At 36.7% G+C, this 12,013-nt stretch overlaps 1 protein-coding gene across 1 annotated transcript in view; it reads right to left on the bottom strand.

Moving 5' to 3' along the window:
* The window catches only part of RASGRP1 (RAS guanyl releasing protein 1), a 36,081-nt gene that overhangs the window by 13,648 nt on the left and 10,420 nt on the right, over positions 1–12,013 (bottom strand). Inside the window, exons 3-6 of the mRNA XM_030949339.1 lie at positions 6,297–6,402; positions 4,131–4,193; positions 2,940–3,071; positions 1,720–1,873 (exon numbers count right to left, since the gene is read on the bottom strand). Of these exons, the coding sequence (XP_030805199.1) occupies positions 1,720–1,873; positions 2,940–3,071; positions 4,131–4,193; positions 6,297–6,402 (455 nt within the window). The remainder of the gene's footprint in view (positions 1–1,719; positions 1,874–2,939; positions 3,072–4,130; positions 4,194–6,296; positions 6,403–12,013) is intronic.

Genomic DNA, 12,013 nt, shown 5'->3' with positions numbered 1-12,013 from the left:
AATAAGCTTGCTAGTGGCAGATACACTAAAGTAGTTCAAGTATTTAAATATGCAAGAGTCTGTTATTGTGATGACTAACTTAAGAGCCTCAACAAGAATCCAGAATCCAGATTCTTACAAAAGACTGTGGCCTCCCCATACTTTATGACTAGAGATTAAAATGCTTTCCAAGCACCAGCATGCCTCCAGTCCTTACTCTGTGAGCACCACTCCTTGCATCTTAATTTGCTGCAAGATGGATGGTATCTCATGGAAGATTTTGCTGTATGCTGTGTATGTGATCAAATATTCCCTTCTGACTTTCAAATGCCCAAACCTTTTAATAGTTATTCCAGGGACTAATAACACAGCTGGTCATTTTCAATCTTTCTCCTGGTATATGATGTCACATTAGAACAACGAAAGGACTCTGCAGCTTAGCACATCATCAACATACTCTGCAAAGATTTAATTAATATAGCTAATTATTAATTACATATAATTTTCTGACCCAAAGTCTTTGTATGCTCAATTTATACAAAAACATATGCAGGTACCCTGTATATAAAATGTACACATGCATGTAACTGTTGGAGCTCCATGACACATCTGACACTCTGACTAAAATCATACTTGTTATACTCATTAATTACCTTACATCTGCACAGAGGTTCTGAAAATGGTAAGTTATATAAGCTTTGCATATTATTACTGCCTACAGGCAGCAATCTGTGCATGATTTCAGTTCTACAGCTTTTTGAGTTAACGCAAAACACAGAGTCACGTACTGTCAGCTCAAAACAAAGTACATGAAAACATGACTGTGAAATCTTCCACCATCTAGTGAGAGCCCATTTTCTTGCATAGGTTCAGCTTCATATTGTAGTGGTACCAAAAAAACCTACTGAAACCAACTAAATAACAAGTAACAGCAAAAAAAGAAAAAAAAACACTGAAAAAATCACTTTGCTTTCAGTCTTATTATCACACAGACTTTGCAACCCTCCTAGATTTTGGTCCCTAACACTCACTTTTCCATGTGTAAACTGTATCAGGTTTGAAAAGAGGCAATGTTGTACCATACAGTGATGCAAGTGAAGCCAAGGTGCATAGAGAAGTTTGCATCTTATCAGCTACACACATTACTGAGAAAAAATACCTTGAATAAATCCTTAAAAATTGTTTCTGTATATGAAAGCATAATAAAATATATTTAACCTCCTTATATTAAAAATGGCATTTTCTGAAGTGCTTTCTTATCTCTGGTCTTTATTTTGTTATGCACAATCAAAAAAGGCAAGGAGAGTCCAGCGCAGTCCATTCATCACTGCACAGGATTGCTGCACTGATCACTACAGTCACAGAAGGTTAGCATTCTAGGAGAATATTCCAAGTTTTCCTGTTCTTGTGCCCAATGGCATCCCTTGTTCTAACAAAACGAGCTTCTTTGGAAGGTTTTCTCCTCTTCCTTCCAACTGATCTTGCCCCAGCTCTCCCACAGTTGAAATTCATTCTCTCACTCTCATATGGTAGCAGAAGGGTATTTACTCAGAATCTAAGTTACAGTGGCCACCTTCAATACTAGTAAAGTAAAAGAGTCTGGAAACAGACTCAGCATGTCCAACATCTTGTATGGCAGAGTTAATCCTGTACTGTTACCTCTCAGCCATATTTCCTATGTCTTTCCCATATTTGCTTAATATAAATAAATAATTACATAAATAAATAAAAATAACTTACTGATATTCTTCTGAAAGACTTAAACTCAAGGTAGGTAAGGTGGTCTGACAGCTCCTCTGGCTCAAGGTGATCAAAAAGAAGTGAGACTTTCCGTTTCTTACTGGTGTTGGCCTTTACACGCTGTGTCAGCTTTCTAGACCAATCCCTAGAATTTCTTTTAAAACACAATTACTCCAAGTTATTTACTGAAGAGCAAAATTTTCCTCCTTCCCTAAGTCAGAGGTAACATTATTTTCATGCCTTACTGCAGTAAAAACTGAATTATTTGAATTTCAAACAGCAAACTCCTTTCATGCATTAGAGATTATATGACAAAATATTATTGTTAGTTTTTATTGTATTGATGTAGCACTTAGAGTACAATAGAACTGTCTTACTAAACAGCAGGAGAGTCTACATAATTTCTGCAATCAGTTCTACATTTTCAGAATAGCTATCTGTAACTTTGTCTTCATTGAACACATCCAGAGCTCCTCCATTTAATAATCCTTAGATTTCATTGAGCAACCTCTATGAACTGTCTCCCTTTGCTATTGACCCACAGAGTAAAAAAATGTATTTCAATTTGAAATACTAAATATCCTCTTTCATAACCAGATCTAAAATGTATGCGAAATTCTGCTCTGCTTTAGCCTGTGCATTTCCAAAGTACAAATTGACACTTGTTTTGTTAGTTGTACTGTTCCACAGAACTATCTCACTCTCATGGAACAGGGAAGCATCTTCCCAAGAAAGAACTACGTGATGTACAGCTCCAGTATTTATTCTTAACACAACAAGTATTTTATAACCAAAATCATCTAAACAGTGTCAAGAGTCTGACAATGTAATAAACTATATCCTTACTTACCTTTGTTGCTAAAATATAAACACATTTTTTTACGTCATGTGTTACCCAATCAAATTTTATTCTCCTTTTTCAGTGATTTCAAGTGATCTCACAAAACCATTAGGCACCTATAAATTTTCTAAGTTCCCTGGACAGGGTAAAACCTGGCTATCATAGAGAATCAGCCCAAAGTCTACACTGCAGCTAAATTCAACCTAAGCCATTCGTGAAAGGCATTCTGTTCTACTACATAATGTATATTTCATCTGTAATGAAGTATAAACTCTTGTAAGGACAGCCAACATATGACTTATGAGAGACATTATAATCAAATAAAGGAAATTAAGAGCAGAAGTTTGTTTTCTGAGTATATTGAGACTTTGACACTCACATTTGAGATGTGTCAATTAGACGACAATGTAACTCCTCACCATTAGCTCGAACCACTTCTTGAAATTCCTCCATAGCTGTGGATAGTTTAGAGTCCATTTTGAACATAATCCAGAATTCTGTAATCCAATACCTATTAAAATTAAAACACGCACACACCAAAAAAAAAAAAAAAAGATTTTGATTTAGTTAGGCTGAAATTTAGTATGAGTCTGTATGGGTTCAAATGTTCCTTTGGTCAATTCAGGTCAGCTGTTCCAGCTGTGTCCCCTCCCAGCCTCAAGCTCACCCCCAGCCCACTTTTGGCAGGGAGAGATGTGAAACAGAAGGCATTGATGCTGTGCAATCACTCTTCAGCAAGAGGTAAAATAATGCTGACTTTTACTCACAGATTCAACACACAGCATTATAGAGGCTGCTAAGAAGAAAATTAATTCCATCCCAGACAGACACAGTACCCAGCACTGTGCTTGTGGGAAAAATGGAAATGCACATTCTTAGGGATGCATGTATGTATGAATTTGCCTGGAAGCAAAAATGTTACCAGATCTCACACAGTACTAAAGCATGCTGACATAACCAATAATAACCTGCTCTGAGATAATAAAATCATCACAATTTAAAACAAATTCTACTCCCCTGTTACTAATAATTTCCCCCTTTCTGTAAAAAAGACATATCCTCAATCTATTAGAGCTGAATATTCTACCTCTCTTGTTTTCTCTAAACTGAGATATCAAACTTTATTATACTTAATAGGTAAAAATTAGAGTGTTCCAGGACCATTGCAAATAGAAGTACTAAGGAGAATTACCTACCAAATGCAATAGAGCTTTGCTTAGTATAAAACTATCTGCAATATCCCACTTAATTTTTAGTAGACCAATATAATAATATTAGACATACATCATTTCCTGAGCACTGTCAATTTTCACAGATGTTTAAGATACAGATTCATATAGACTCAGTTCAAAACTGTGACCTGACAACTCTTGCACTGATTTAAGCAGATCTGCTAAAAGCCAGTTTGACCTTTTTGTGTAGAGCTGCTAAAGTGACCTTTGAAAAGCTGAAGCAGAATACCTGTTTCTCTTTTTAATGTGAATTTCAAACATGCAAAAACATATTTATATTAGTCACATGGATGACGGCAAACTAAAAACTAATAGCTGCCAACCACGAATATACTTACCTCACAAAATAGCAGATCTTCACACACAGCATGGAAGAGTTATTTTCTAAAGCATTAAGATAGGTAGAAAACTGTTAAGGAAAACCATATTCATTCACATGTGATGTAAAATGTAACATGCTTGATACTTCCCAACCTGTAAGCAATAAGAATCATCCTGCTAATGGCAAATATTATATCAGATTAGGGTTTTACATATGTATATACAAAGTATATCCCCAGGTTGTTACCAAAGTTTACTGCAACTATGAGTAATACTGGTGCTGTTGCCAGAGTACTGAGTAGTGTCAACCAGTGAAGGGATTCTGATTTCTACATGTTTCTTTGCAACCTGACTCACAATTTCTCATAAAACTTGTGCAATTACACGTCATTAAAATTTTAAATATTCATACCAAATTTATCAATCAATGAATTTATGAAGCAATTCTTTTCAGCTAATTCAATGGAGATTTAAAAAAAAAAGGCATTTTTCTTTTAAACATAACCAGTTGTAGACAATGGCAGAGCAAAATGTAACATGCCTCTCCATAGTAACCTCACCTTTCTAGCTACACAACAGTTTTCATTTAATTTGCTCTAGCAACTGAAAGAAACAACCATATTTTTAGCCTATTAGCTCTTTAAAACATGTTTTGATATTGTAGTCAATGTCTGTTGAAGTAATGGAAAATCCATTTTGAAAAATATATTATGCATGTCTTGATTCTTCTGATGCAGGTGGCACACGTATTTTCAGGCCTGAAAAACATAATTTAATGAAAATATCTTGTGGATCCACTCAAGATCTGATTGCAATTAACTGCAGCCTAAATCTACCACAGCTGAGAGGACATGCCATCTGCCCTTTGAGCATGCTTACACTATGCTGACTAGAGAACTGGTGAAGTCTGAGTAAGTTCCCAAATATTTTTAAGGGCCCCTCTCTGAATGACTAGAATGAGATTACTTACAAAGAACTTGTAACCATCTGAAATCACTCCCATAATTTAGGGGATGGGAAACAGTGCAACTGAAACACTTGCGAGATTTGGTGAAATATAAGAGCTCAGAATACCTGATCCAGTCAAAACTGTCTTTAACTTTCAATGTCTTTACAGGGAGCTACACACAGAGTTAAAAACCAAGCTTGCAAAATATGCAAGTCTAATAAAAGTTTCAATTGTTTTTCTGGTTGTAGAAAATGTTACATCTCAGAAAGAAGATGCAAACACTGACTTTGTTGCATTTTCCAAGAGCCCAGGAGCCCAAGTGAAATGCAACACTACACCACAGCTGTAGCTTAGCACACTTGATCCAACACCTGCCATTAGAGAAGCAGCAAGATAGTCTTGCTACAGACAGACAGTCAGTGTTCCAGTAAAGCTCTTGTCAGCGATGCTGCTTGTAAATGCCTGGAAGATACAGAGTTTGAGGAAAGAAAAGATTATTAATTTGAATTGTACCAAAACTGGATGGAGATTCTTAGCATTACAGATCTCCATCCTGTACTGTGCTCATCTAATTAGGAGTAAACATTTTGTAAAGCTAAGAAGACAGGTAATATATTCCAAAATAAAAAATTCCAAAGAAAGGCTAGTATTGTGAATATGATCTAGTAGCTACATTGTGAAAAATCCAATGAGCCAGAAACACACATATATGAGTCTAAGCAGTCAACTCAAAATGGGAACAAATAGAAAGGAAAAGCTTATTATTTATTTCAGCAATTTTGAGCATGTGTGAGGGAAAGAATTTTTGTTGAAAACTTCCATATCCCAATTATACAGTTTTGTTCTTTGCTCTTTGACTTGATAGCAGACAGAGAGAGACACAGATCTGAAAGTTAGGCCCAGGTTCACAGTGCCTAATTGAGGTGCCTACATTCATCTAACACCTGCTAGATATTCCCTCCCCAGCCAACAGAGGGTGATTTATCCTACTTAAAACCTGACCTGGAGTTTCCTCTCTTCCTCTGTGTATAATAAGCTAAACCCAACAAACAAAAAGTGCCAACCCTAAACCAAACAAAAGCACACCATACAACCAAAAACTGTAAAGAACAAGTACACAGATTAATTAGTAGAATACTAATACACCCATAGATTAAATATCCTCTACTTACTCATCTCAAACTTGTGAGGCTATCAAGTTACCTTAAAAGTAGGTGATGATTACAAAGGATATAGATCAACAAGTTTCTGAAGCATGTCTGCAGAGGAGATGAAAAACTGATGCATGGCCAGAATTATTTTTAGCAGCTGGTTGTTTTGACATGCATTTCCTTCTAAATCTAAAAAACAAAAAAGATTATTCATATTGAAATCTTGCTATACCTTCATAAACAATTTGCAACAGGCTTTTTCAGAATCCTAATTCTAATCAGGTCTGTTCATGTATGCTATTTCAAAGATAGCAGTGATTTCCCAATTTAGGGAGTGCATCATTTTTCTGGTGAGAACCATATAACAACTACTATATTTCACTACTGTGTTTGAAAGACCTTTAAAAATAATAAGAAAAAAAAAGGCAAACAGAAAAGCAGATGTGTCTCAAAAGTAATCAGAATACCCACATAATTATACATGATGATCTAAGCCCAGCAATGCACTTAAATGCTTAGCTTTAGGCATATGAATATAAACTTGGAAACAAATCATTGAACTGCAGAGCAAAATAGTTCAGTTACTGATCCATCTCAGCCAGCCATTGGTATGACTACAGTTATCAAACAGAACAGCAATATTCTTAATTATTTGTGAGCCTTTTTGTACAGATGACACACAACACCAGAGTGCACACACAGCATAGGATCACAGATGTGCATGGATGCACATGGAATGAGATATAACATATGCCAGAAACCCTGAGGTTAACCTGTGCATTCCCTCTGTGCTGGACCTAGAAGTAGTGCACATCAACTCGAACTATGCATTCATTACAGGGATTTCAGCACAAGGGCTTTACACTACATCTGTCTTCTGGGTTTCGTGGGTTTTTTCTTTCCCGTAAGTCAAAAAGATCAAGGACAAGAAATGCAGCAGCACATTTTAAAAAGTTTCCATTTCTGCAACAAACAGTAGTGAAAGTGTTTGTAAATATTAACTGACAATGTTCTCCCACAGCCAGTCATGAGAGAACCTAAGTAGCTTGAATGGGAATTTGACACCCTTCAAATACAAAAGAAAATTTATCTTCTCAAATAATTTTAAATAGATTAACCTCTATGGGAATAAATGTAGTTCTCTCTTTAAAAAGCAGTAGCAGGAACAAGATAGAGAAGCAAAGCACAATACAGCAAAATGGAAGAGGGATGTGAAACAGCAGATTTCCAGCATATGAAATGACATCTACGGCTAGGGAAGGCAGGGAGAAAGCACTTTAACTTGCACATCACCAAAATGGAACTTTAAACATAGCCCATTTGCAAAACAAGATAATCCACATTAGTTACTGGGTCAGAATTTCCATGCCCTTCTACAGGAAAATACCAAATGTATCTACCTTCAATGGGTATGGGCAAGGGGAAAGTCTGCCTGTCCCACAGCCCCACGAATGAGAGCAGCATAGACCCCAAGTAACAGGAAGTTCTTGATCTGCCTTTTGACTTATGCTATGAGTTCTGTTTTACAGCATGAACCAAAGTTTATGTGTTCCTTGTTTGCATCCACACAAAATTTCATTCCTTACTGAAAAAATCCTTCTGAGATATAAACTGCCTAGGTATTCCAGCATGAGCACTAAGGGCAAACCAGCAAGTTATTCAGCTAGAGAAGTGGGAAATTTGCAGAGGAAGGCTGGGACATCAAGAACAAATACTTAATCAGGCCTCTAGTACTTGGCATTTTGTACCCTTTGAGTGTCTTTGCAAAGAGTAGAATTATTTTTGGCCTTGCACACAGAGGCCTGTATCAGTTTTCTCCCTTTGGCAAAACGTGGTGCTCTGCCAGAGGCTCCATCCACCAGCTCCTGTTTAATCAGGGAAACAGTTCAGTATATGCTTAACTTGGAAGCAAATGGATATGTGCACGCACACTCTTAATAATATACAGCTTCCTGTAAGTGCTTAATATAGATCATTTCCAGACAACAAAGACAAAAAATAACACTCTCTCTCTCCCTTAGCACTTTCATTGTGTGCATTTCATTGTGTGCAAAATCCTCCGCTGTGACATAACACAGGTATCACTTGGCCACAGGTTCCCATTTGAACTTTTGTTTTCTAGAAGGTCTCTCTTCCATTTAGCTTTTTCATGTCACAAAGGTACAGAGAAAAACAGCGTGTTCTGCTTACCATGAGTACTTAAGTCAACACATTTATAGTGTTTTCCTGCATAATGAAAGTGTATTTATGCTTCACCACATCCAGACCTAATTATCTTGCAACGGAGATACACTTCATTACAATGGCATGCAATTATTTTGCACACATTAAAGCAATACTAGGTTTGGGGCTATCTGTTCTCTCATCCAACTAAAAGGCCACCTTCACAAAAAACACCCATTGTATTTGTGGTGGCTAAAAAACAAAATAAACACTCTGCAAAAAGAAATCTAAATGTTCCCAGTACAGTTGAGCAGTGAACAGCAAGCCTGCAAGGAACTGTACCAGCACACAATTTACAATGGTAAAGCATCTTGTGCAAATGGTGGAGCCAGCAAGAGGGCTGGGCTGGCTGGGCTGCAATTGTGCCTCCGAGTGCTTCTGCAGCACTCTCCTGAACCCCCAGCAGTTTAAAACTCCTTTTCATTTCCGTTTGTATACCTGCTTCTAACCACACAGCCTACTGAGCAAAACCACCGAGTGAATACTAACTAAAGTGGGATGGGTGTGTTTCAGTTAGTCAATTTACATTAAAGAAAGCTGCAAATTACTGCAAAAGCCTTAGCTTTGTCTCACTGCAGCAAAATACAAATAACCAACTGGTTATTTGTTGCATGTTTTTCTCCAGTAAATCCCCTTATTGTATTAAGATTTTTAATAAATATACTCTGAAACAAAAAAGAAAGCAGAAGTTTAATATACTTTTCCAGCATTTAACTCCATGAGTAAAAGCTCAATGACAGTTAATGATAAGTATTTTATGATCCATGTAGTAGCACAAAGCCACTAAAAACTACAATTACAGAAGCTCCATTTCTTATGTGAGACTCAGAACACACAAGGGTAAGAACCTTCTAATTTAGGCCCATCAGCCACTCTATTGCACGATCCAATGAGTGACTCCTCAGTAATCCGTGATTTAGAAATAGCTTAAGTATCTCTAGGTCCTTGAATGCTTTGGAAAAACAAATTGCTGAAAAGCCAGCAAGCAAGGCTTTAAGAGCAAACTACCTGCTTCTCACCAGGTGCTGATGGCCACGAGCCTGTGGTAAATACACTTAACAGAAAGAATCTGTTCAGTAGAGAAGATCACTGACCTTCCCTCTGATGCATGAAGGCAATGATAAGGCAGTAGTAAGACTGACAAGGATGTCTTAACCAAACTGAATTTTGCAGGAAAGAAAAGCTAGCTTTTCTAGGTCTAAGAGGCCCTTATTTCATAAGCACAATCTTCATTTCATAAGCAGGTTCCAACTGTATCACCTAGAGTACAATTTGAAATGAATCAGAAGTGAATCACAGAGCACTGACATCACATGATCAGTGACTAAGCTACTAAGAACACGTATAACTTCTTGTAAACTCCCTTAAGTCTTTCATAGGTTATCAAAATGTAGAAAACAACGCAGCGCAAGAAAGTATCAAGCAATTGCCAGAAGTTAAGTGCAAAGCTGAAAGTCGTGGGTTGCTATTCTGATGTGCCACATAGAATTCTTCAAGACTTCTGCATTTTTTTTCTAGTAGTTTAAAGAACACGGTGTGAGGATGGTGCTATAAATGTCTGCAAAGATTATTAAGTCAACATGCCATCTGAAAACTGAGGGAACTTATGTTCTTAAAGTCTCAAGGTTTCAAAGACCTTGAGAAATCACACAGACATGTAAGAAATATGCATACATGTGGGAGTACATGGTAGGGTTTAGTGACTGAAATGAAACAGCCGTAAGTCAATGCATCTGCCCCACATGTGAGGTGCAGTACTGCAAGATAACTTTAAAATGGCTAGAAGCAAGCAAAACTAAATAAAATATTTCATGACTATTTTACAGATACTCCCTGGAAATTCCCTTTACAAACAGGAAACAGTCTGTTCCCCTTCAGCTTAAAACTTATGCAACCCATAGTAGCCTTCTTACTCCATGCTCATTACTTCTGTGTTAGAATAGCCCTGGAACAGAGCTAGTCCGTTAACGACCTTCATTAAATTGAATACATTTGGCCAGAATCAGATTCATAAGAAGCCACCATTCTCCACATCAGTTATGACACCATTATTGAGGGTCAGCAAGCAGATTTAACTTAAACTGATTTTTAATGACAGCTGAATGCTCAGTGGATGGCAGATATCAGGGCTAGGAGCCAATATATTGTATTCTGCTGCTCCAATACAGAAACAGCTATCTCAAAATCTTGCTTCAGAACCAGTTTAATTTGTTCTTAAAATTCTACAGTAATGAGGACTTCACAGCTTTTGTAGGTGACTTATTCCAATGCTTGAGTTTCTCTATCATTTAAGAGTTCTCCTTTCTGTCTAATCAAATATTTCAGGCAACTTGGGCTGCTTAAGCCTAGACTCTAGCAGACAGAAAAAAAATTATTTTCCTTATCAATGTATTTTCTCTGTTTAAGGGTTGCATCCCTCATCTATATTCTGAGCTAAGAAACATCAAATTTGTCCTTTTTTTTATTCCTCAGAGGCAAAGTTTTCTAGCTCTCTGGTCAACTTTGATGTTGTTTTTTGAACCCTTTGTAGCTCACACCATTAAGAGGAAAATCTGAATATAGGACTACAGAAGAGATCTTAGCACCAGAGTTAGAATATTATTCTTAATACCCTTTACATAATACCTTTCTATACACCTACATTTTAATGTAAGTAAATGTATAATGTATATACAGAAAATATGAAAGTACACACATCCCTCCATGTACACAGAGTTTCTGCAGTGATACAATATCATTATTGTAATTAATACCATTTTCAAAGTCCCTCTTCACAATGAGATCCTTTTCTGTAGAAATGCTGTATTTGAAGGACTTTACCATACCATTTTTACAGCTGATTACTCTAAGTAGAACTTTCTACTCATCCTTCGTCATTTTTCTTTGTTTCAAATCATTATCTTAAATACTTAACATGTTTCAGAAATAATATAACTTAATAAGAATGTCCTTGCAAAGATCACACAGTAATAAGGTAATACAATGCTTTTTTTAGTTTTAGCTGCTGCAGAAAGCTGGTGGAATATTGAGCTCTCCAGCTTCCATTTAATTCTGTACAGGATGATGGTATTCCCCCTCATGCCACAAGAGTTACACGATGTTCAGCAGACAGCATCAAAGAGCCCAGGGAATTGCACCAAAGTATTGGATTCATTTGTTTGTGTCTTTTTAAATTGGCTTATTGCCCACACATGCCTGCAAATATTGAGTTTTACATAAATTTATTTACACAAGTAAGCGATCTTAGGAAGAAACGCTCCAAAACTAAACTTAGAAGAAATCAGTATTTTCCTGAGAGGAAAAACTCCACTACTTCGTGATCAACCCTGCACCAACAGCTCTATAAACAAGACAAGCTAACAAAAATTTTAGAAGCAAAAAGTTGGTTTCCATAAAGTTGGTGTTTCTACAAGTCTATTCCATTTAAACTCCCTACAGAATAGAGGAGGGGGGAACCCACTCCTGTTCCTCCAAATACTCATAAACAATGCAGATATATCCAAGACAAAATGGGGATAATATGTATCCAAAAAGAATAATGAGACTGTTTTGCGTGAGGGTAGGGAACATTAGGGGA

This window comes from Camarhynchus parvulus, chromosome 5, assembly GCF_901933205.1.
Source record: "Camarhynchus parvulus chromosome 5, STF_HiC, whole genome shotgun sequence".
Lineage (NCBI taxonomy): Eukaryota > Metazoa > Chordata > Aves > Passeriformes > Thraupidae > Camarhynchus > Camarhynchus parvulus.
This window is presented reverse-complemented; position numbering and strand designations above follow the sequence as displayed.